The sequence below is a fragment of the Podarcis vaucheri genome, assembly GCF_965113315.1.
Source record: "Podarcis vaucheri genome assembly, chromosome: 15".
In the NCBI taxonomy this organism is placed as follows: Eukaryota; Metazoa; Chordata; class Lepidosauria; order Squamata; family Lacertidae; genus Podarcis; species Podarcis vaucheri.
The window spans coordinates 9,049,493-9,074,380 of NC_138753.1; the positions used below are offsets into that span (position 1 = coordinate 9,049,493).

The window sequence follows — 24,888 nt, forward strand, 5'->3', positions numbered from 1 at the left end:
ATTATCCATGAGATTAAATTTGGCTTCTGGTTGCAGAGGCTACACTGTAACCTCTTCCAGTCAAGGAAGCAAACTTTTTTTTTTTAAGGCATCAGAAATCAAAAGATACTAAACAGAAGATGCCAAGGGCTTCCTGTGCTGCCCTCTGCAGGCAGATGAAAGCATCTTCAACTAGAACAAAAGACTATTGTTTAATGCTACAAGGACACTTGGCAGTGGCGGACTCTGGGCTTTAAAATTTCAGCAGTGTCCTGCAAAATTTGGCCCTCCCTGGCCCCTTGCCTTCTGTTGATTGTCACTGTTGCAACATCCCCTGTCAAGCCTTCTCGGATTGGGTGAACTGCTCACATTCCCTTAAATCCACCTGTTATTGGGGTGGATTTGCAGTGCTCCAGACTCCTGAAGTCTCATGAGATTGGAAAAAACTCCATTAGGCTTGTAGCCAACAAAGTTTCACTCAAGAGTAGATCTGCTGGAATTAATGGACCTAAGGTAGCCATGCCCATTCATTTCAATGGGTCTACACTTGAGTGTGTGGCCAGAATTGGCTACACAATCTTTAGTATGTGGTTGCAAGCGGTAACTGGGAACTTTGATCTACGAATATTGAAAGAATACCTTTTTCCTTCTAAGGATGGGTGGTTCCGTATCAGCACACGGTCATGTGTACTGCTACTGATTTAGCCACCCTATTTAACCACCCTAAATATTTTGTAGGCAACTGGAGTAAAAAAAGAAATCACTCCCTCTCCCTTGGGGGGTGAGTGCTGATGGAAATGGGAGTCAAAGGGACACTGGGTAACATGCTCGGGGGAATCTTGTGGTTTGCAGATCACCAAAAAACACCCTTACTTTTAAAAACAACTTAGGAGACAAAGCTCCTAGCCCAAAAAGGATTAAGGAAGGTGATGGAGTCTGTTTGTAAACGGAGGTCAGGGATTCTGGACTAGATGACTCTTGGGGTTCCTACGTTTTATTTTTCAACGTTTTAGATCTTTGTAGTACACTTTGAGGCGCAGATGAAATGAAAAGCAAGGCATATCATTTTAAAGTAAATACGAATTCTTTGCCTTTTGGCTACCAAAAAAACGCAATCTCATGTAATGTAATCTGGCACACTTTCTTAAAACTGAATTACAAATGGCACATACATTGGGGGGTTTTGTACAGCCTGTGGGCGTTTTAATTTAAATCAGCAAAGAGATCCTTGACTCTTCAGCGTGTGAACGGCACCTGATTTATTGGCTGTAAGCAGAAGTGTGGCTACCATGCACTTGTTTTTAATGAAGATTTCAAAGCAAGCAGCAGTCTCCAATCCAAGGGTGTCTTGTTTATCTGAATTCCAGCAAAACACAGTGACGTTCATTATTCAGCCCTAAGCAGAATCCTGTAGACACAACTTTCCATCCTGAGATCTCAAACAACTCCTTTTTCGAGATTCAAGCATTCCCTATGTTTCAGCCAAAAAATCCTGACTCCATTGTCAAGGGAGTGCAGCATTTAAGTCTGAAACCGAAATCTGGTAAATCACGACAGCATCCTGCTTGTCTGTGCCAATGGATGATCACTGAAAGCAAAGAGCTTTGAAAAGCTCACCCCAGGGAGGCCGAGGTAGGGTTCGCCATCGTACATTTTGCAACCGGAGAAAGACGAGGGCTGCTGATCCGCTCTGGTCCTCTGAACCCAAATTGATTCAAGAAACGAGGCGTCTTCTCTCCATCTAACTCTTTCCGGCCTACTTTCTTTTCTTATACTAAAAGGGAAAGAGGGAAACAGGAAGGAAATAAGCAAAACTTCTGGGACGCAGGCAGGTTACCTGTGCTGGATGGGGTCGCAGCCCCTCTGAAAGAGCAATGGCATAGCTTGGGGGTGCTGTGGGATACGCCTTTGTCCCCATGAGCCCAATTGTCCTCTGTGGCTAGGAGTGACTTTGGCCAGCTTTGTCTCTCCTCAATGGGAAGAGAGTGGAGTCCGGAATGGAGCGTGCTGGAAAAGGGCAACGCTGGCTGGCTGGCATCTTGGACAGGAACACACCCCCACTGTAAGTCTTTTCTTTTTTTTAAACTTTATTCCAAAACCGAAAAAGAATTACAAACATCAAATTCAAAATCCATATTCATTTTGTAACATAAGCCTATTACAAAGTTGACTAGATTAAAATATACCTAATTGCTATAGACTTCACTTTGCTATATATAAATGGAACGCAATTAGAAATATTATATTATATTTTTTTATAAATTCCCCTATACCCCCCACTCCCCTTCACCCATGTGTGATCTCAATATTTTTTTTAACTTCTTCCATCTTGTTGTGTTGTTGTAGTTTAATAATTATTCAATTGATTCTTCTTCAATTGATCCTTGCTTACCCCTGCATGTTTTACACATTATCTATTAATATTCCAGTTCCGGAACCATATTTTTTCATGTATTCCTTCACTCCATGCCACTCTTTTAATTATTCTCTGATTTGAATGGCCTCTAATGATTGCCGTCAATTTTGCCATTTCCACAAATTCACCCCCATTGTAAGTCTTTGGTTGCAGGTCCTCCTTAGAATCCAGGCAGAAGCCACCTTCAGGCACCTGTGGCTTACCACCCAGAGGATTATGGGAGCTGTAGTTTTAAGGGTGCCGAGAGTTGTGTTCCTCTCAGAGAGCTCAGTTTGGCAATCAATCCCTCTTCACAGAACCAGAAAACTGCAAGGAATACTCACTTTTTCCATCACCCAGTCAGCATCTTCAATGGATCTCTTGATGATCTGCCGGATCCGCTCTGGGTTGTCTTCATCAGAATGGACGTGAAAACTCTGCAAAACGATTTGCAGGGAGAGAGCGACCCATTCGGTTAAAGGACAATGGGGTACTCAGTCCAGAGCGCATTTACTAGAAAATAAGTATCTCTTAAAGGGATGTGGGTGGCGCTGTGGGTTAAACCACAGAGCCTAGGACTTGCCAATCAGAAGGTCGGCGGTTTGAATCCCTGTGACGGGGTGAGCTCCCGTTGCTCGGTCCCTGCTCCTGCCAACCTAGCAGTTCGAAAGCACATCAAAGTGCAAATAGATAAACAGGTACCACTCCGGTGGGAAGGTAAACGGCGTTTCTGTGCACTGCTCTGGTTCGCCAGGAGCGGCTTAGTCATGCTGGCCACATGACCCGGAAGCTGTACGCCCGCTCCCTCGGCCAATAAAGCGAGATGAGTGCCACAACCCCAGAGTCGGTCACGACTGGACCTAATGGTCAGGAGTCCCTTTACCTTTACCTTTAAGTATCTCTTAACACCCAGTTCAGGCCTAGTGATCTTGGGCCCTAGCTCAATTCTGGTAGGGTCAGGAACGCTCCTTTTCCAAAGTACCCTTATCGGAGAGCTGCTGCCAGCCGGTGTTGGCAATACTGAGGGACAAGGAATCTGACTCTGTTTAAAGCAGCCTCCTCTGTTTCCCTTGCTCTCAGCCAAGATCTAGCTTACGAATTCCAAACTGCGTGGACCAACAGTCTGACTCAGTATATGCACACAGGAAGCATCCAGTCTTACAAATTTCTCCACAAGCTGCACGAAGGCCGCCCAAAGTTTATAAGGAAATCAGTGAGATAAGCCCTTGAAGGAAGCTCATGTAAGGCAAAACGTGCCAGGCTAACATCATATCGGACATCCATCTTTTCCAACCCGTCTGAGACAAGCTTCTCCCTTTTTCTGCTGACTCTGAACAAGACAGTTTCCTAGGTTCTTATTTAATCCAGTCCTTTATCTCGAAGCATGAGGACTAGAGCCTTGGGGTTGCATCTAACTAGGAGGAGACCCGCTGGAACTAAGGGAGGCAAGTTAGCCCTGTCTGAGATTTTCAGTGGGTCTACTTGGAGTAGGACGGCAGCCCTGACTTTACGTTTAGGTGACAGGGCGATCAGGTTGGGCATGTTCCCGGCCTGAAATCCTGGAGAGCTACTGTGATACTGAGCTAGACTTGGTACAAAGCAAGCTCCCAGCATTCAGCATCCCAGGGACACTTGCTGGGATAGCTCAGCCAGTACAGCGCGAGATGCTTAACCTCAGGGTCAAGGGTTCGAGCCCCACATTGAGCAAAAGATTCCTGCGTTGCAGAGCATTGAACTAAGATGAACCTCGTGGCCCCTTCCAAATCTACAATTCTATGATCCTAGGTCTAAGTCCTAGACAGCAGAGACATCACCTTGCCAACAAAGGTCCGTATAGTTAAAGCCATGGTTTTCTCAGTAGTGATGCATGGAAGTGAGAGCTGGACCATAAAGAAGGCTGATCGCTGAAGAATCGATGCTTTTGAATTATGGTGCTGGAGGAGACTCTTGAGAGTCCCATGGACTGCAAGAAGATCAAACCTATCCATTCTGAAGGAAATCAGCCCTGAGTGCTCACTGGAAGGACAGATCGTGAAGCTGAGGCTCCAATACTTTGGCCCCGTCCTGAGAAGAGAAGACTCCCTGGAAAAGACCCTGATGTTGGGAAAGATGGAGGGCACAAGGAGAAGGGGACGACAGAGGACGAGATGGTTGGACAGTGTTCTTGAAGCTACAAACATGAGTCTGACCAAACTGCAGGAGGCAGTGGAAGACAGGAGTGCCTGGCGTGCTCTGGTCCAGGGGGTCATGAAGAGTCGGACACGACTAAACGACTAAACAACAACAACAGGTCTAAGTCTTCTTCCTTACCTGCCGGATCATGTGCTTGTAGTGCTCCTGGACGTTCTTCCCTGGCAGCAACTTGCAGCAACGCAGCAGGTATCGGTACAGCTGCAGAGGGCTTTTCACCAGCTCCGCTCCCGGGAGGGGAGCCATTGCCTGCGATCGTTCAGCTCCTCAAAGAAAGAGCGACAGAAGTGCAGGAGTATTAGTCAGATTGCACAAGCGACCCCAACGTCAAGGTTTGCATCCCTGAAGCAACAGCTAAAACAGTTGTCATTCAGACTGCAATTTAGTCATTCATTAGCCTTAGTCCTATATACCTGGAGGAGCGTCTCCACCTCCATCGTTCAGCCAAGACACTGAGGTCCAGCTCCGAGGGCCTTCTGGCGGTTCCCTCCCTGCGAGAAGTGAGGTTACAGGGAACCAGGCAGAGGGCCTTCTCGGTAGTGGCGCCCGCCCTGTGGAACGCCCTACCATCAGATGTCAAGGAAATAAACAAGTATCTGACTTTTAGAAGATGTCTGAAGGCAGCCCTGTTTAGGGAAATTTTTAGTGTTTGGTGTTTTTAATATTCTGTTGGGAGCCGCCCGGAGTGGCTGGGGAAACCCAGCCAGATGAGCAGGGTATATATGTATGTATAAATAAATATTATTATTATTCATACATTTTCATATTCATGAGAATCACCCACAAATTCAAGGACTTTTGACTGTGTGGCAGGAGCTGTCCTGTCCTTTTTGCCAGGACACTGTAACCAGCTCTGCTCCTGAATCTGATCTTAGAGGAGCTGCAGTTTTAAAGGCAAAATATTTACTCAGAGGTAAGTCCCACTGAGTTGCAGAGGCCTTGCTCCTTAATAAAGAGCGCTTCAGATATGGTTCATTTCAGAAAGGTCAGCAATATCAGAGCAAAAAGAAATGGTGTCTTTGGCTGCTGATAGGAAACATTTTGCAAAAATGTAGAGATTGACTACTACACCACCTATGAATGAATGGATAGAAAGCTTTTGAGATTTTACAGCAGTGACTAAACTGACTGGGGAATTTTTTGGATTTTGTGCTAAAATGAGAAAAATTTATAGAGTACAGTAAAATTTTAAGCTTGATATCGGAAATAAATTCTTGGTTTATTTACTTGCAGAACACCATACTTATATTCAGAGCATTCTCTGAATATAAGTATGGTGTTCTGTAAGTAAATATTGTCTTTAATTCAAAATACAATTGTGGTATTTATTATGGTTTAAGAGGTATTAATCATGCATCCCTAATCGAAAGGGGAAGGTGACTTCGTTTATGTATACCTATATATCAATTTATAAGATGTTTTACATTATGTATAGCTGATTGATTAAAAGCTGTTTTATTTATATTTATGTACAGTATTTAATAAAACTATTTGTTTACAGTGGTACCTCGGGTTAAGTACTTAATTCGTTCCGGAAGTCTGTTCTGAACCTGAAACTGTTCTTAACCTGAAGCACCACTTTAGCTAATGGGGCCTCCTGCTGCTGCCGCGCCGCCGAAGCCCGATTTCTGTTCTCATCCTGAAGCAAAATTCTTAACCTGAAGCACTATTTCTGGTTTAGCGGGGTCTGTAACCTGAAGCGTATGTAACCTGAGGTACCACTGTACTGCCTTCCCATAAATTATCAGGGCAGTATACAACAATACAAAAGCATGCTTATAAAATTATTAAAAGCAGTAGAAAATGATGATTGTAATGTCTGGCTACACAAGAACAGTTTAAACAACTGCAACTGCCTGGCGGCTGGTGCCCATTGAGACTGGTTGGGTGGAAGGGGAGGAGCCAAACAGTAGGTGGCGCCAGAGTCAATGACAAGCGGAGCAAACTAAATGACAGGCAAAGCCAATTCATTTAGTCACTATCCTGTCCCTTGCTGAGTTCTACCAGGACTGATGACATGGAGGAAGAAGGTGCATGTTGGGCGAGGCAACCTGCAAAACACCTTCCAACTCTAAAATGCATTTGAATCCTGGAAAACAATAATTCTGAAATTCAAGAATATCTAGCAAACAAATAGTTGAAGTCCTGAGACATATCAGCTTCTGCTCGCTCTCTCTCCCACCTGCAGAAATCAAACACACATATGTGCCAGGACTTGGAAGGGATTACTGTCACCTAAAAAGCACCGATCAAAGCTTTAAATTTACCGCTCCGATTGCCACCTAAAAATTAATACATTAGTGAAAGCAGTTTTGTTTACGAGTCGCTCTGCCAATAAATCAGGAAAGCATGGAGGAGGAATGTTGGACGCCATGAGCGCACTGTGCCACAGGCTTGCACATGCTCACATTCCACGATGCCTGTTTACTGCACCTTGGTGCAATTCCATGCGCTTCCATGCGCAATCTGCCTCCTGTGGTCCGTGCTGCCTGAGGTTAAATTTGCTATTTTCACACCTTGAAGACCAAAGGTGTGTTCCCACCCATACCCATAGCCTCCCCCCGCCCCACTGAGGCAGCTGCGTTGCACCCACCCACCAAAGACACCCGCACATGTCGGATTTGCACCCCCACCCCTGCCTCCAGCATTGCTCAGTGGTTCAAGAGCATCAGCCTGGGAGACCCGTTCAGATCCCTGCAAGGCCATGAAGCTAATAAAAAGGTAAAGGGAGCCCTGACCATTAGGTCCAGTCGCAAACGACTCTGGGGTTGCGGCACTCATCTCACTTTATTGGCCGAGGGAGCCAGCGTACAGCTTCTGGGTCATGTGGCCAGCATGCCTAAGCCACTTCTGGTGAACCAGAGCAGAGCACGAAAACGCCATTTACCTTCCCGCCGGAGCAGTACCTATTTATCTACTTGCACTATGACGTGCTTTCGAACTGCTAGATTGGCAGGACATGAAGCCAATAGGGCTCCCACCCTCTCATTCGCCTACCTCACACTTGTTGTGTGCCTGCAAGTAAGCAGGGAGCACTCTTTACGAAGCCTTGAGCTCTTTGGGGTAAAAGAGGGGTAGAAATGCGCTCAGCCTGCATTGCGTTAACTTGGGGGCTGCCTCAGCCGCTTTGCACCATGTTAACAATAATAATAATAATAATAATTTATTATTGATACCCCGCCCATCTGGCTGGGCTTCCCCAGCCACTGTGGGCGGCTTCCAAAAAAATATTAAAATACTGTAATACATCAAACATTAAAAGCTTCCCTAAACAGGGCTGCCTTCAGATGTCTTCTAAAAGTCTGGTAGTTGTTGTTCTCTTTGACATCTGGTGGGAGGGCGTTCCACAGGGTGGGAGCCACTACCGAGAAGGCCCTCTGCCTGGTGCCCTGTAACTTGGCTTCTCGCAGCGAGGGAACCGCCAGAAGGCCCTCGGTGCTGGACCTCAGTGTCCGGGTAGAACGATGGAGGTGGAGACGCTCCTTCAGGTATACTGGACCGAGGCCGTTTAGGGCTTTAAAGGTCAGCACCAACACTTTGAATTGTGCTCGGAAATGTACTGGGAGCCAGTGTAGGTCTTTCAAGGCCGGTGTTATATGGTCTCGGCGGCCGCCCCCAGTCACCAGTCTAGCTGCCGCGTTCTGGATTAGTTGCAGTTTCTGGGTCACCTTCAAAGGTAGCCCCACATAGAGCGCATTGCAGTAGTCCAAGCGGGAGATAGCCAGAGCATGCACCACTCTGGCGAGGCAGTCAGCAGGCAGGTAGGGTCTCAGCCTATGTACCAGATGGAGCTGGTAAACAGCTGCCCTGGACACAGATTTGACCTGTGCCTGCATGGACAGCTGCGAGTCCAAAATGACTCCCTGGCTGCGCACCTGGTCCTTCAGGGGCACGGTTACCCCATTCAGGACCAGGGAATCCTCCACACCTGCCCGCCTCCTGTCCCCCCAAAACAGTACTTCTGTCTTGTCAGGATTCAACCTCAATCTGTTAGCCGACATCCATCCTCCAACCTCCTCCAGGCACTCACACAGGACCTTCACTGTCTTCACTGGTTCTGATTTGAAAGAGAGGTAGAGCTGGGTATCATCCAGGGACGCCCCTCTTGCATTCTGGGGTTTGCAACCTTTGCACTGCATTCCACCCTCCCTTTCACCTCCCGATCAGTTTTACAGGCCTTCCCCAGTATACAGTCTCCAACGGCCCCCTGTGCACGAAGCACCCCAGCTCCCGTCACACGCATATATGCACATTCCCTGTTGCAAAAGCTCCCTTACCAAGAAGCTGACCTCCTCCTGGCGCATGCGCGGTCCCTTTTTCCAGGACACCTCTGCCGTCGGTTCTCCGGGCAACATAGAGATAATAAGTAGTAGAGGGACACATCCTCTTTGCTGGATACGAAGCTTCCGGGTTCTCTTTAGAAGCCGCCCTACTCAGCACACGTTTACTCAGGAGTAAATCTCAGGGAGTTCAGTGTGGATTAATTCTAGGGCAGGCACCCCCAAACTCGGCCCTCCAGATGTTTTGGGACTACAACTCCCATCATGACTAGCTAACCAGAGGTCAGGGATGATGGGAATTGTAGTCCCAAAACATCTGGAGGGCTGAGTTTGGGGGTGCCTGTTCTAGGGAAGTGGGAATAGACTGTCTTCTCCTAGCAGATCCGCAGCATATATGTAAATCTCATTCAACACACATTCCAAACACAAAACCCGCAAAGAATCCGGGAACTGAGGTTTGCCAAGGATGCTAAGGATTGTGGCTCTATATGGAAGCAGGAGGGAAGGGATTATTGGAGGGAAATCGTGAGCTCTAAATGTATGCAGGAAAGCTTCGTGTGGAGATCACTAAAGATATTCAGAATTTCACAGTAGCTGCTTGGGTTTAGGTCCCAGGGCATTGTTCAGCCATTACAGAATTATAGAATTGTAGAGTTGGAAAGAGACCCCGAGGGTCATCTAGTCCAACCCTCTGCCACTCAGGTATCTCAGCTAAAGCATCCATGACAGAGGCCCAGCCAACCTCTGCTTAAAGTCGAGCCTGGTTGTGGATAAATTATTATTATTATTATTATTATTATTATCCAGAATTAATTCTTTCTAACTCAGGTTTTATTTTGTATGGAGTCATAATCACCATCAGTATTATTAATATTTGATATAGTATTATTATTAATTATATTATTATTATTATTATTATTATTATTAACAGCAAAAACAACAATATTCTTTCCAACGGACCTTGTTTTGTATGGAAAAATTATTGCTATGAATATCATTCTGCAAAATAAAACCTTGCTTTTTGTATTGATTATTTATTGAGCATTCATTTAAGAAAGAAACAAAAGAGAAATAAGTACACATAGAAGGGGGTTAAGCAAAACAAAATCGTCTGCTTCTTGCTATGTTTTTTGTTGTGGGTGGGTTGCAAAAGAAGTAACTACAATTCTTAGATTCTATTATCTGTGATTCTAACAGTAGCTCAGTGAGTTCGCATCAGCGAATGATCACGCTTACTCCATGCAACGAAAAGCTTCACCTCAATCGCACCTAAATCTTGGATGGAAAAAAACTCACTGCAACACGAATTTCAGTCCGTGCGTGGCTCTAACCTTTTTGTATCTCTGTGGTACATAATCAGCGACGGGGGGTGGTGGTGGGAGAGATTGACGCAGGCGCGCTTCAGGCAGTAAAAGGGCGCCCTCTGGCGAGCAAGACGCGGGTCTTCTCTTGACAGCAGTTTCTTCAGGAAAATCTCGCGCTCTCTTGCTGCCATACCAAGGCTGTGTGATAAACGGTAATCCAACAGGTGCAGTTTTTCCAGTAAAGCCTTGTCTGTTGGATATCCGCCTGCAATGCCACAGAAAAGTGACCTGCGAAATAGCAACTCATGCTTTAATCCTAGATGTGATTGGGGAGGCGAGCTGTGATGCCTCCGTGATGGGCAAAAGGCCCTCTAATTTGGGATTCTATTGGGATAGCTCAACATGAGACTCTTAATTTCAGGGTGATGAATTCAAGCCCCACACTGGGCAAAAGATTCGTGCATTGCAGAGGGTTGGACTAGATGACCCTTAGGGTCCCTTCCAACCCTACAATTCTATGATTCCATGTATTAGAAGACTGTATGCATGAATTGGGCGTTTTTATTTCCCCTTTCTCTACAACAGAGCTTTCCAAACTTTTCAAGTTGGTGACACATTTTTAGACATGACCTAGTACCATAATTCAGCTTTCTTAGCAAACCAGTGGTTAAACTGACCCCTTTCCAGCCATGGGAGGAATGTGGGGAGCGTTAGTGGGACACAGACATGCTAATGTGTCGTGGGCACAGTTTGGAAAGCTCTGCTCTACAAGTTAAGTGTTTGGCAACACTTAAATTTGGGGACCAGGAACAAAATCTCGCATTGCACTGGAGCAGAGCCCTTTTCCCTTAGATTGGTGGCTCCAAAACAGGCATTTTCTGCTGTTGCTCCTGTACTAGTGGGTGCCTTCCCCTCTGTGATACATGAAGCAACAATCCTAAATTGCTTCTGACATTTAGTAAAAGCTTACATTTTTTTATGCCCAGGCTTTCCCTAAGCCATAAGCCTGGGTGCTGTTTCATGAATTTCAGTTTCATTGGCTTTTATGAAACAAATGTTTTCATATACTTTGATGTGGTTTTTATAGTGCTGTCTTGACTCGTTTTGGGTTGTGTATTTTTGTTTGAATGTTAAATTGGTTTGTGGCTGTTTTTCAGACTGTACTTTGAGAATTTTTGAAATATTAAGCGCAATAGAAATGCGATAAAATGTGATAAAACTGCTAGCGCATTTGCAAAGCTCAGCAGCATCCGGCATGGTTTCAAATTGGATGGGGGACTGTGTCTCGAGATTCCTGTATTGCATTACATGACTCTCTGGTTCCCTTCCAACTCTACCATTCTATGATTCTAAATGCATCCCATTGCTTCATCTGGACCACCTTCATCGGCTCTGACTGAGTGACAGCCTCTTCCAGTCCTTCTTTTGAGATCCACTTAGATGCCAAGGATTGAACATGGGTCCCTGTGCTCTCAGCTTGAGCTATGGCCCTCAGTCCCTCTCCGCGGTCACGTCCGTGTCTTTTGCTGGTGCCATTCTTATGGGTCCATAAATTACCATATAGCATATATTCAACACGAAAAACAGCGACAATTTGTTGTTGACAGAGGACAGCTGGACATATAAAGGACCCCATTACCTTCAGTAACTTAGGGCCTCATCAAACCTAAATCTGGCCCTGGGTGCAAAGCACGATGCCTCCTTGAGGTCCTTGGAGAAATACATGGAGGCATAAATGCAATAAAAAACCATTTTTGAAAGGCCCACTTGGGTCTAGCAGCAGCTTGTGCAGTTAATAGAGAACTCCATGGCTCCTGTTAATATAAACCAAGCAGGGTAATGATCAACACAGACTCGCCAATGATTAATTCACATGATTTTGTGATTAGGAACAGCGCATTCTAAAAATTAAGGACATTTCTGCTTCTTCCTTTCTTTTTAATGGAGCAAAGCACCCCGATATAAGGTGTGTGGATGGCATACCCTCCAACATTTCTCCAGTGAAAATAGGGATGTTCTGAGAAAAGCAGGACATTCTGGAATTAAATCAGAAACCGGGACGGCTTCTATAAATCTGGGGCTGTCCCTGGAAATAGGGACACTCAGGTGGACCCCCCCTCAGATGAATAACCCAGGGTCCAGGTTGGTTCATGTGGGGTCAGGCAGTCCTTCAGGTATCCAGGTCCTGAGCTTTATAGAGAGCCAGTGTGGCGTAGTGGTTAGGAGTGGTAGACTCGTAATCTGGTGGACCGGGTTCGCGTCTCCGCTCCTCCACATGCAGCTGCTGGGTGACCTTGGGCCAGTCACACTTCTCTGAAGTCTCTCAGCCCCACTCACCTCACAGAGTGTTTGTTGTGGGGGAGGAAGGGAAAGGAGAATGTTAGCTGCTTTGATTCTCCTTCGGGTAGTGATAAAGCGGGATATCAAATCCAAACTCTTCTTCTCTTCTATAGGTCAAAACCAGCATTTTGAATTGGGCCCAGAAACTAATTGTAAGCCAATGTGGATGGGCCAGAATTTGTGTTATGTGCTCAGGCTGTCTTGCCCCGGTGAGCAACCAGGTTTCTGAATTCTGCACCACCTGCAGGTTCCAAACTGTCTTCAACGGCAGCCCCACATATAACACATTGCGGCAACCTAGCCTAGAGGTTACCAGAGCCTAGGCGACAGAAGTCAGGCTACCAAGGTCTCCTAACAATAGGGAGTCCACTAAATAATAAAAAAATAATCACTTGGGGGTGGGGATAATCTGCCTGCATGCCATGTTCTAGTGACACAAGTTTCCTCGCTCCGACTTAAATAGCATTTGCACAGCGCCAAAGAACTTCCTAAGCAAAGCTCAGTAGACTCAGAGTTTTTCTTTTTTAAAAAAGAAAGAAAGAAATCTGCTAATTGCGCAGCTTGTGGAATAGATGACTGTATAATGATGCCCTCATCAGAGAGCTCAGATCACATTTGCATTTAGATAAAGAGCTCCTAATTCTTTTCTTTAAAGAGGCAGGCATGAAGGGAGCCCGGCTCTGGCTATTGCAACGCTCTTCTGCCTTCCATCGCAGTGTCTGCCCCTGATAACGGAGGCTGGGGCAGAGGCGCCAGGGAAAGCCTTGCCCAATTAATCTCTGCACGCCTGAGTTTGTCAATTGGCCGATTCAGGCCCAAGCGCAGGCAATGTGAGCGAGAGATGACACCGCGTGACACCTCAGCTATCAGATGCTCTTGGGATTCATTCCTCTCCTCCAGCTGTGCCTGTTTTGCAGCCAAACCGCCCCCTGCCCCCCCCATTTCACAGTTTTATCTGAAACGCTTTCAACACTCTCACTGAAGAGGGCTTCGGTTGCCATTCAAATTCCTCTAGAATGCTGAACTCTTCAGATTTCACTTAATGCGAAATTTTGGGTGCCAGATCTGCAGCCAAAAGCGAAGTGTTGTTGTTGTTGTTGTTGTTGTTGTTGTCGTCCTTTATTAAAAATTGGGAAAGGCCCTAAAATTCTGTGTCTCTCTCTCTGCAGGAAACCGGGAACCCCAACCACTTTGTTGGCAAGCCTTCTCCGCTCATAGTTTATAACACCAAAATTAAACTTGGCAAGCGAAATAATTGGGTTGGTCAGATTGGACAAGGAATCGTTTTGGGGTTTTTTTGCAGGATTCTCTTGGGTTCAGGAAGGTAAAGGTGAAGAAAGAAACGGCCTGGTGAGGAAACAAGTTCTTGCCAAATTGCCCCTGAAATCGGATCAATTGGCTGGGCTGGATTTTCTAGTTTTCTATCCACTGTTGAGCTGCATCGAAAAAGCAAGGGCCCCTCCAAACCGTTGTCATAACCTCCAATATTCCTCTGGTGAAAATAGGGACATCCCATTTCATCATAATAATTTTACTATCTATACCCCGCCCATTTGACTGGGTTGCCCCAGCCACTCTGGGCAGCTTCCAACATACATAAAAATGTAATCAAATGTTAAACATTGAAAAACCTTCCCTATACAGGGCTGCCTTCAGGTGGCTCGGGGCTCGGATTACTCCATACCCCTCAACATTTCTCCAATGAAAATAGGGACATCATAAGGAAAAGAAGAAGAAGAAGAAGAAGAAGAAGAAGAAGAAGAGGAGGAGGAGGAGTTTGGATTTGATACCCCGCCTTTCACTCCCTTTAAGGAGTCTCAAAGCGGCTAACATTCTCCTTTCCCTTCCTCCCCCACAACAAACACTCTGTGAGTGGGGCTGAGAGACTTCAGAGAAGTGTGACTGGCCCAAGGTCACCCAGCAGCTGCATGTGGAGGAGTGGAGACACGAACCCGGGTTCCCCAGATTACGAGACTACCGCTCTTAACCACTACACCACACTGGCAGGGCATTATGGGATCAAATCAGAAACTGGGACGACTTCTGTAAATCCGGGACTGTCCCTGGAAAATAGGGGCAGTTGGAGGGTCTGGGGTGTTTGCAGATGTAGTCTCATCCCTATTTTTATCGGAGAAATGTTGGAGAGTATGGAGTTATGAGACACATACCCCATCCCAGCTACAGAGATAAGCAACTATATAAACTTTAGAGGACATCTGAAAGCAGCCCTCTATAGGGAAGGTGGTTTTTTTAAAAAAAAAAGTTTCATGTTTTTTAATGTTTAATGGTTTGTATATGTTGGAAGCCACCCAGAATGGCTGGGGCAACCCAGTCAGATGGGTAGGATATAAAAATTATAATTATCACTATTATTATTAAAGAGGACACCCCTATTTTCATCAGAGTAATGTCGGAGGGTATATAATCTGCAAGATGTAACCAACACAATAATCCTGCGTTTGTGGTGGATTTATACTGGACCATCCACACATCATTCAGCTTTATTAACAGTTCTGCATTACCTCCCAAATGTGACCACATTATTGCCCTCTCATACCCTCTGAGTGTCCCAATTTTCCAGGGATAGTCCCAGAATCACAGAAGCCATCATGGTTTCTGGTTTTATCCTAGAATGTCCCCGTTTCCTTTTCTTCCGCCCCTCCACGTCTCGGAGAACAATTAAAAGTGGTGTGTAAGTGCAAAAATGGAGCCCTGCACCCAATGAAGGAAATTGTGAAGCTGGCATATGAAGGAAAAGGTCACCAATCCACTTTAATTACTTAAATTGTGTTGCTTCAGCAGCCAGCCATTTCTTAGGAAACATGTGGAGTGTCTACTTATTTATTGCAGATGGAGCCTTAACACTGTCTACTGAGAAGTACGTCCCACTGTATTAAATGGAAGTTACTTCCAAGTAACTGGGTAAAGACTGTGCAGCCTTACCCTGCAATCTGAAGCATTTTTACTTACTGGTGTGTTCCTGTTCAATCCCACAGTTGTTTCTCCTCCTCCTCCTCCTCCTGTTGTTGTTGTTGTTGTTGTTGTTTCCCACCTTTTTCCCAGACAGGGACTTCAAGGCAGCTTACTGCTAAAATTTTATTCCATTCCATTTATCTGCGTAAGGTATTGTACATGATCTTTTCCCTCGCATATTTTTTCCTTTACAACAATCCTGTGATGTAGGATAAGCTGAGAGGTTGCTGTGGAAATGTTCAGGGTGGCAGGAGAGGATATATTGTTTATTAATATCCTTCCTAACTTGCGCTAGCAAGTTCCTTCATGTAGCAGAGTTACATTCCCCTTTCTTACATGGACATCAGATAGCTGGTTGCAGGCTCGTGTAAGCCTTTCACTATTATACAATCCAGTCTGTGTCAGATTGAATTGTACATTCCTGGTAAATTCCCTTTAATCCCTCTTAAAAGAATAAAGACACGACAATCTCATTTAAAGTCAATAAAAGAAGTTTACTCACATCAGTTCACAGTTGGATTCCTGAAGGCAGACTTAGTTACACATATGTACATGTGGATCTAGCCCATATGGGCAAATAATCCCAGTGCTTCTGCTAACTGAGAGCTAGCAGAGCATTCCTAGCTAAGAAGATGGTCAATCGAAGAAGGAAGTGAAAAAGGGAGAGAGTGCTGCATGACTTGTCCTTTTGTTAGCTGGAGAGGTAAGGTCACGTCCACCTCTAGTCCCATGCAAGGGAAGGATGCTCCAGCCCAGGAGGAACAGGAAGTTCCGACAGGCTGGACCAACATCCCCTTGCATGTCCACTCTAGGAAAACAAGGAATGTTGTATTTGACTGCTCCCAGTAGATTACATCCCACAGTTGCAAGTGGCTCAAGGCGACAGATGGAGATGCATATATGACATTTGTGTGTGTGGGAGATCAATCGTGCGAGATGTTTCCTGGTGCAGAACAGGATGTCCCTCTTTTCACTGGACACTCTTGCGCTACAGCGCATTAAAAGCAGGGCAAAAGCAACAACCCAAAACATTCGCAGTCTGAAAAGTTACAGGTTGTCAGTCGTCAGTTACAATCGAGACACGTACCGATAAGAAATGAAGCTTAAAATGTCACTGTGCATGCAAAGCCCTTTGCGTAGGAAGCAATGCGCTCATGTAGCTACTAATAAAAACTGGTCATTATGCTATGAACGTATTTTGACGTGTGCGTATAATAATGGATCGACACAACCGCCTACATTTTTGGGTGCTTATTGGGAGGCGTGGTTATGAAATCTGCTTGTGGGGGTGTGTGGCTATGGGAACTGCGTTGAGGAACGTTTGCCCTTCCAAAGGTTTACCACTATACAGCTGCTGTTAACGTGGTGGCTCTTTTGCTTTCGGTTGCGGGGAGATCAGAAAGGGAGACAATTGAGCCTCAGAGTATAGAGATTCTAATTTCACACCCAGATATGCAAACAAGATGCATAACATTGACTTTAGCACTGCGACAATGTCATTGTGCTGTTTCCTCAGAGTGCATTTAAATGAAGAACTATCCTTGCCACATTCTCCCCTGTTGCCAAACGCTCCCCCCCTTTTTTATTTAACCTTGCCTCCCTGCACAGTGAAACTTAAATGTTGTTACAGGTATTAGAGACATCTCTTTTCACATTGAGAAACTCTTTGGCAAGAAAGGCATTTAAAGGAAAAGGGTTCGTGATGGAACTTCTGTTGGCTCTCAAAGGAGGGGGAGCTGAAATAATAATAATAATAAACCCCGAAATAAAATCTGTCATTGAGATGCAGTTTAATTAACTGGAGTTCTTGCAGAGCGGCAAATCCCAAAAGGGAACAGGGTGGTGAAAACAGGAGTGGGAAGATCAGAATCTACAGAGTCGGCGAAAGAGGCACATGAGGTTGCTACAGAAGAACACAGACTTTTTTTAACATACACAATGTACCTGGGTTTGGAAAACGGAGAGGGGGGTTGTTCTCATAATAGGTAAAGGTAAAGGACCTCTGGACAGTTAAGTCCAGTCAAAGGCAACTACAGTGGTACCTCAGGTTAAGTACTTAATTCGTTCCGGAGGTCCGTACTTAACCTGAAACTGTTCTTAACCTGAAGCACCACTTTAGCTAACGGGGCCTCCGACTGCCGTTGCGCCGCCGGAGCATGATTTCTGTTCTCATCCTGAAGCAAAGTTCTTAACCTGAAGCACTATTTCTGGGTTAGTGGAGTCTGTAACCTGAAGCGTATGTAACCTGAGGTACCACTGTATGGGGTTGCGGCGCTCATCCTGATTTCAGGCTGAGCGAGCCAGCGTTTGTCCACAGACAGCTTTCCGGGTTATGTGGCCAGCATGACTAAACCGCTTCTGACGCAATGGGACACTGTGACGGAAACCAGAGTGCATGAAAACAGCGTTCACCTTCCCGCAACAGTCAGCTATTTATCTGCTTGCACTGGTGTGCTTTCAAACTGCTAGATTGGCAGGAGCTGGGGCAGAGTGATGGGAGCTCACCCTAATATGGGGATTCGAACTGCCAACCTTCTGATCGGCAAGCCCAAGAGGCTCAGTGGTTTAGACCACAGCACCACCTGCGTTCCTTCTCATAATACTAGAACCCAGGGGAGTCATCCAATGAAGCCAAATGTTGGAAGTAGTAGTGGACCAGGGGGGCTAAGACTAGTTCTCTAATTATTCCCCTGTCACCTCCTTCCCAAAACCTGAGAAGCTTGTGCCCAGCTTAAGGAGGGAGGCTTGATGCTCCAATGGGCCCAAGAGCTCTCCACCACCTTCCCAAAGCCTGCCTGGCTTTGAGAAGGAGGCAGGAAGGCTCCAGCCCTCATGTCAGGGCCCTGGTGCCTCCTTCCCCAAGCCTGGGATGTTTCTGCCTGGCTTAGGGAAGGGGGCGCAATGTTCACACGCATGACATCAGGACATCGCCGCATTACTCTTGCAATGTGCCCCCTCATTGCCCTTGCAAGCTGGTGTCTCTGACCCGAACTGTTCCCCTTTGAAAAATTTTACTGCATGCCACTGGTTGGAAGATTTGGGACAAGAAAAAAGGAAGGACGTCTTCACACAGCTCGGAGTTAAGCTCTGGGATCTGCTTGCAGAAGATGCGGTGGAGGAGGACAGCTTGAAAAGAAGATTAAACAAATTCATGGGGGATAAGGCTCTCCATGGCATCTCATCACAATGGTTAGAGATTAGCTCAGAGGCAGTAGACCGGAGAAGTTAAGAGGGAAGTGCCTAGTTGGACATTCTGAGAAATGGTCTCATGGTCAGGTAGGGTTGCCATTTTTTAAGGAAACCCTCAAAATTGTTGAGTTTTTTTGGTTGCAATAATGCCCAAAGAAACACAATTTTTTGTTTGATTTACATAAGCGCCACCTTTCAGAAATCCCACCCACCCACCCAGACATCAATTCCACCTTTGAAATCTTGGATGCATGGCAGCCCTAGATCATGTCAGCATGAAAATGTCTTTTGCCAGCATATTATCATTGACAATGGCCAGACCAAAATGTTCCATTGAATCCATCATCCTGCCTTCCCTTGTGGCAGCCCGGGTTTGCAATTGGAGTGTGAAGTCCGTGGAGTTTGGTATATATGTGGCAGTGGAGTTCAGAAACAAATAGGCTGGGAAGACTGCTGGTTGAAAGAATAAAGAAGCTTAAGGTTTATTATTCCTGGTGGATGACATTGTCTTGCAAGAAAGCATGACTGGATGACACACCGAACAAGAGCATTCTGAACTGCAGCATTTTATTGCAGCTCACACTTGCTACAGCACAAGAAAGAAGATTCCACCTAAACATTAGGAAGAACTTCCTGACAGTAAGAGCTGTTCGACAGTGGAATTTGCTGCCAAGGAGTGTGGTGGAGTCTCCTACTTTGGAGGTCTTTAAGCAGAGGCTTGACAACCATATGTCAGGAGTGCTCTGATGGTGTTGGACTCAATGGCCCTTGTGGTCTTTTCCAATTCTATGATTCTATGATTCTATAAAGTCGACCTGTGGCCCTCCCAGTGTCCCAGTTTTCCAGGGATAGTCCCAGATTTACAGAAGTTGTCCCAGTTTCTGATTTGATCCTGGAATGTCCTGCTTTTCCTTAGGATGTCATTATTTTCATCGGAGAAATGTTGGAAGGTATGGCGTTATGCGACACACACACCCCAAGCCAAGGAGATAAGTAACTACACAACCTTTATTTTATTTTTTATAATAATTTTTATTACATTTTTTTCCAAATTACAGATAAAACAGAAAAAAGAAAGAACATAGAAAATAGAAAGAAAGAAAAAACAGAAAATCACAACCATTTCAACAACTTATTTCAGATTTCTATCGGACTTCCCCGCATCTCCCACATAGTGCATTCTTAACAATAAAATTATCAGCAAATTATAACCTTGTTTCATGTGTTTCTTTGTACTTTCAATTGCAGTTTAAGTTTAAATCCCTTATTTTCCATTTACTCTAAAAATATAACATATTGTCGTTTTTACCCATTTAAACTTTGATTCTTTCATAAATATTATCCAATTTCATACATAATCCACTCTCGTTGCTGGGGCTAACATTCCAAGTCATACGGCATCTTAAGATTCATATAACTTATAATACTTTTGCAAATAGTCCTTAAATTTTTTCCAATCCTCCTCCATTGCTTCTTCTCCCAAATCTCGGATCCTTGCAGTCATCTCGGCTAGTTCCATGTAGTTCATCAATTGCGTCTGCCAGTTTTCCAGGGATAGTCCCAGATTTACAGAAGTTGTCCCAGTTTCTGATTTGATCCTGGAATGTCCTGCTTTTCCTTAGGATGTCATTATTTTCATCGGAGAAATGTTGGAAGGTATGGCGTTATGCGACACACACACCCCAAGCCAAGGAGATAAGTAACTACACAACCTTTAGAAGACATCTGAAGGCAGCCCTGTACAGGGAAGTTAAAAAATAATAATAATGTTTTATTATGTTTTTATATATGTTGGAAGCTGCCCACAGTGGCTGAGGTTGTTGTTGTTGTTGTTGTCGTCATCATCATCATCACCACCACCACCACCATCATTGAATAGGATGCCCCTATTTTCATCAGAGAAATGTTGAAGTCTATGCAAACATTAACTTAGTTTTGCATAACCTATAACTGGGGCTGGTTTGGCAGAAACCAGCTAGGGATCTAAGAATCCTGAATTTAGGCAATTGGAGCTTGCATCTTGTACTACAAAGTTGCTCCAGGAAAAAAGGTGTGGGCCTGTGCCCCATAATCAAAAGGCACACAGTCATAAAGCACACCGCTGTGTAATTTGGCCAAGTGACTTGTATTATTTTTACGATGTGGTAGGAGGTCTCCATTTCAGGTAAAAACAACAGGGGCTGTATGGGTTGAATAGCTCTCTCCTCAAGATCCAAGGTTCTACCTGTTTTACGACTGCATAATACTCACCTGAATTCCCTCCACCTTTTTATTAATTCAGTTCATAATGCGCTGCAATATAACATTTCATACTCTGTGTGCATGTTTGTATTTCTGGGAGTATTATTCTGAGAGATGTGTAAGAAAAGGCAGGACTTTGCCTCGCCTCTGTCTTCCAAATGAAGTCCTCTGAATAGAACCAGCTGAAGTTCATTTTGAAAATCTAATTTATCCATCTTGTCTTCTCTTCCATAAGAATGGCGTGCCATGTTGGACAACCCCACACCTTGGGCAACAAACCATTTTTTGCAATCACTTTTTTTAAAAAACACAATACAACATCTGTAGCACCATCCTTTGCCTGTGTTCATTGGAACTTACTCCTAAACCCATTGTAAGGAGTCTGTATGAGAGTATATTGTATTAAAAAATGGGGTACCAGAGTTTTTAGGGGGCTAACCAGGTTGGGATAGCTGGGATAGCAGGCTTGTTGGGTTTTGAATGTCTTATGTAGATTTTTCAATTTTGTTGTTCTGTATGGGACAATGACAATAAAGATTATGATATTGTATTGTATCATATTGTAGGGAAGCATGCATAGGATTGCAACTAGTTGGGCACAAATATCCTCTTCTCTCTCTCCCTTCATGGGTGATGGAAATGGCCAAAATCCCAATGACTCTTCACCTCGTCTGCACTTTGTATCTAAAGCGGTATCACCCCACTTTAAACAGCCATGGTTTCCCACAAAGCGTCCTGGAAACTGTAGGATGCTGAGAGTTGTTTGGAGATTTCTGTTCCCCTCCAACAGCTACAATTCCCAGAGTTCCCCTGCAAAGAGAGACTGGTTCATAACTGTCAACTTTTCCCTTTTCTTGCGAGGAAACCTATTTGGAATAAAGGAATTTCCCTTAAAAGGGAAACATTGACAGCTATGGATTGGTTGTTAAAACCACTTTGGGAACTGTAGCTTTGAGAGGGGAACAGGAATCTCCTAACACCTCTCAGCAGCCTTATGAAACTACAGTTCCCAAAATTCTCTGGGGGAAGCCACAGCTCTTTAAAGTGGTATCATGTTGCTTCCATTGTGTGGTGCGGATGTGGCCAATATCTGAGGTGTGTTTGGGGCAGACCGGGACCTAAGTATGCCGCTCAAAGTCAGGGGATCATTTTCAAAATGGATGCTAACTTTTCCCTCTTATTTCCTTGTGCGTGCAGGAGGGGGTACACACCCACCAGCTGATGATGGTCTTGCAGTCGTCTCTCCCCCCCCCCTTTGACGCCTTTGTTTGCTGAACAAAGGCCTCGAAGAACAGGATTCTCGACAGGAGCAAACGTCTTCGGGAATAACAACAACCCAGCCACCGCCACCCTTGGCGCGTGGCAGATGGTTTCGGAGACAATCCTCGAGAGCCAGGATTAAAAAGCAATTTCCAGCAACTTCAAAATGGGTCTCCATATTTGGGTCACCAAATTAACTCTTTCGAGGGGAGGAGAAGAGGACTTATGCATTGGATACCCCATGCATCATCAGTCTGTTTAAAGCAGGAGGTATAAGAAGCAGAGACTGGCCCATCAGGGCAAATGGGGCTGTGTCCCACCAATTTAGGAGAGCTCAGGGACAGCCTCTCCTCTGCTTGCTTGCTTGCTTACTTACATCCAGCCCAAAGAGCAGCTGGTCAGCTTCCTGCTCCTTGGCCTCAGTATTGGACTTGTAGAACTCAGCAGGGAGGAGGAGGATGGGGACAAAACTAGAATCAGTTGCCTCTGCCTGTTGTTGGCTGTGGCGCCCCCTGCTGTTGGGCTCCCCACCTTCTTCCCAACCAGTCCTCAGTGGGCTCCAGTCACCACAGCCTAGTCTGGATGGATGCAGAGAAGTGGTGGGAGGCACCAGATGGGGAACCCCCAAGGGACACCCCGGGGAAGAAGGCTCAGAGCCAGGAGATTGGTGGTGGGATGATGATCCAGTGGGAGAAGAGGGGGGCAGACTCGGGGGAGGAGGTGTCGGAAGCTGAAGAGGCAACAGGGTTTAGTGAGCAGGAAGAGACTGTGGCAGAGAGCAGTCCAGACTCAGGGGCAGAAGAGGAGGCTGGAGAGGACAAGGATCAAAAGGCAGAGGTCAGATTGGCTGCTGAAGAATCCAGAGAGTCTGCTCCTGCTGCTGCAACCAGCTCCCCTCCACCCTGAGCTCCCAGAACCAGAAGAGGTATGAAGAGAGTGGAGCAAAGAGAGACAAGACAAAGGGAACTGAGATAGCTTGGGAAGGAGGGAGGACCTTCAATTCTAGCATCTACCTTCTTGGAGCAAGATCTACAGGGAAGCGTTGCTGAGATCACTAGGCCTGCACTGTTCTGGTTTCTTTGAATAAAGAGTTAATTTCACTAACACCAGTGTTTTTTATTTCTTTCTTCTTTTTTTAGCGCAGCAGCATTTAATTTAAATGGATTAAAGAGACAGTAACATTTCCTCTGTCTTCATATAAGAATAGTTGTAAATTCTTAAAAAGGTACCGCTTCCAATGTCTTTACTTTGCATAACCTTGTGAAATTAATTGCACGAAGCTACAAAATGAGCAAATACTTTGAAATCTGTATACAAAACATAAATGACCTCTACTTTTAAACTCAGCTTTTTTGTGCGCAACTCAGAAACTTTTAAAAGTGGCACCCAAAATAGCAATACACCACTCTAAAAAAGGGAACTGTTCTTTTAATACTATGGCTTCTTCTCCTCCCGCTTCTCCCGACACTCAGATCTCAATACACAACTAGTCGTTGTGTTCACGGACATTTCCAAGGTGAGATTCCATGTTCCATTCCCATAACTTCTGGTTGTCAGAATACCCGATTTCCTTTGTTGAGGTTGGGAGCATCCCTTCCAACGTTCTTCATGCGCATTTTAGCCTCTGTTCAGGTTCACTATCTTCATCTCCGTTGAAGATTGCTGCTACAGAAAGTGTTTTTGGAGCTAGGCTTGGAGTAGGCTCTTTAGGTTTATTTGCTCCTGCTTGATGGATATCGCAGGCAGTTGGTTCCTTTAAAACCTGTGTGCCAATAGCAAACCTGAACTCAGACATTTTGGCAGGAGCAGGCTTTGCGTCGAGGTTGTCAGTTCCTTCATCAGCTGCTGACTTCTCCATGCTGTGACTCAAACTTTCCCCTCCATTACTGGAAGGAATAGTCTTAGTTTTCACAGGTTTTTCTGCCTCCTTCGTCGGGTCCTCTGTCAAGAAGTGGCCGCTTCAGCTTCATGTTGCCTCTTTTGCCGTCCACCATTTTGGCCCCAATGTTTTTTATTTCTGACCTGCTCCTGACATCAAACCTGCAACTTTTTTGGCTCAGCTGTGAATTGAGCTTTGGGGCTACTTCTGTGTAGGCTTTGACTGTGTCACACTGATTTGCAGTGCCCTCCTGTTGGTGGGCTAGGGGTGTTTGTCAAGGGTGCCCTGAGGCCAGGTCCACACCCTATTTTTAACCTTTGGAAAAACCCACAGTTTTGTGTCCATCTCAAGTTGATGTAAGCATTTCCTTCTGGGGAATAGCCATGTGTCACATGACAACAGGGCCAGGGGCAAAGGTAGGTGGAGTAACCTATCTATATTTTTATCTTTTTATGGCAGGCTGATTTCTATAAACACACACACCCTCCAGCCAGCCATGTAGCCTCTCCAGCCAGGCAAGAAAACACCCAAGGTCGGGTATAAAGTGTGGCTGGTGAAGGTGTTCAGCATGGGGAGAATCCTGAAGGCCAGGAACAGGCATGGGGAGGCACATTTGCCCACACCACAAGGGCTGAGGTTCCTGGTTCCCAGTTTGTGGCTGGACCCACTGCCATCTTCACTGGGCCAGAAGCAAAATTTGTACCCAAGTAGAAATGGGGGAGAAATTTGATTCAAATTGCATTTCAAGGCAGGTCTAACCTAAGTGGCACTTTCTGTAACAACACATTGGACCGAAACGCAGCCCTCCTTCTAGATTTGCTCTTCCTGAGTTTTCCAGGGCACTTCTCCTGCCTGCCA

General features: G+C 45.4%; 1 protein-coding gene and 1 pseudogene across 5 annotated transcripts; both read right to left on the reverse strand.

Annotated features, from left to right (window-relative positions):
* Nucleotides 1–955: 955 nt before the first annotated feature.
* Nucleotides 956–8,928, reverse strand: LYRM9 (LYR motif containing 9). 4 transcript variants are annotated; one of them, XM_082201324.1, is made up of 4 exons: nt 8,842–8,928; nt 4,685–4,830; nt 2,719–2,811; nt 956–1,753 (listed from the first exon to the last, which is right to left on the reverse strand). In XM_082201324.1, the coding sequence occupies exons 2-4, from the start codon at nt 4,808–4,810 to the stop codon at nt 1,736–1,738; spliced, it is 237 nt and encodes a 78-aa protein (XP_082057450.1). In that variant the 5' UTR covers nt 4,811–4,830; nt 8,842–8,928; the 3' UTR covers nt 956–1,735. The 4 variants fall into 4 exon arrangements, with proteins under 4 accessions (XP_082057450.1, XP_082057453.1, XP_082057451.1 ...); XM_082201327.1 differs by having other exon boundaries at nt 4,685–4,827; nt 8,842–8,897; XM_082201325.1 differs by lacking the exon at nt 8,842–8,928 and adding an exon at nt 8,595–8,814 and having other exon boundaries at nt 4,685–4,827.
* A 14,509-nt stretch (nt 8,929–23,437) lies between these two features.
* Nucleotides 23,438–24,145, reverse strand: LOC309519377 (PEST proteolytic signal-containing nuclear protein pseudogene; annotated as a pseudogene). The gene has a single exon. The product of its transcript is annotated as a PEST proteolytic signal-containing nuclear protein pseudogene (transcript).
* Between the last annotated feature and the right edge of the window lie 743 nt (nt 24,146–24,888).

Bases quoted from the DNA above. Each gene is read 5' to 3' on its own strand.
- LYRM9 (XM_082201325.1), bottom strand. From the start codon at position 8,703: ATGCAGTGCAAAGGTTGCAAACCCCAGAATGCAAGAGGGGCGTCCCTG. The intron at 4,828-8,594 runs GTGAGTGCCTGG...TTCTTTGAGGAG, and splicing joins GAAGACAGTGAAGGTCCTGT to CTGAACGATCGCAGGCAATG. The intron at 2,812-4,684 runs GTAAGGAAGAAG...ATCGTTTTGCAG, and splicing joins ACAAGCACATGATCCGGCAG to AGTTTTCACGTCCATTCTGA.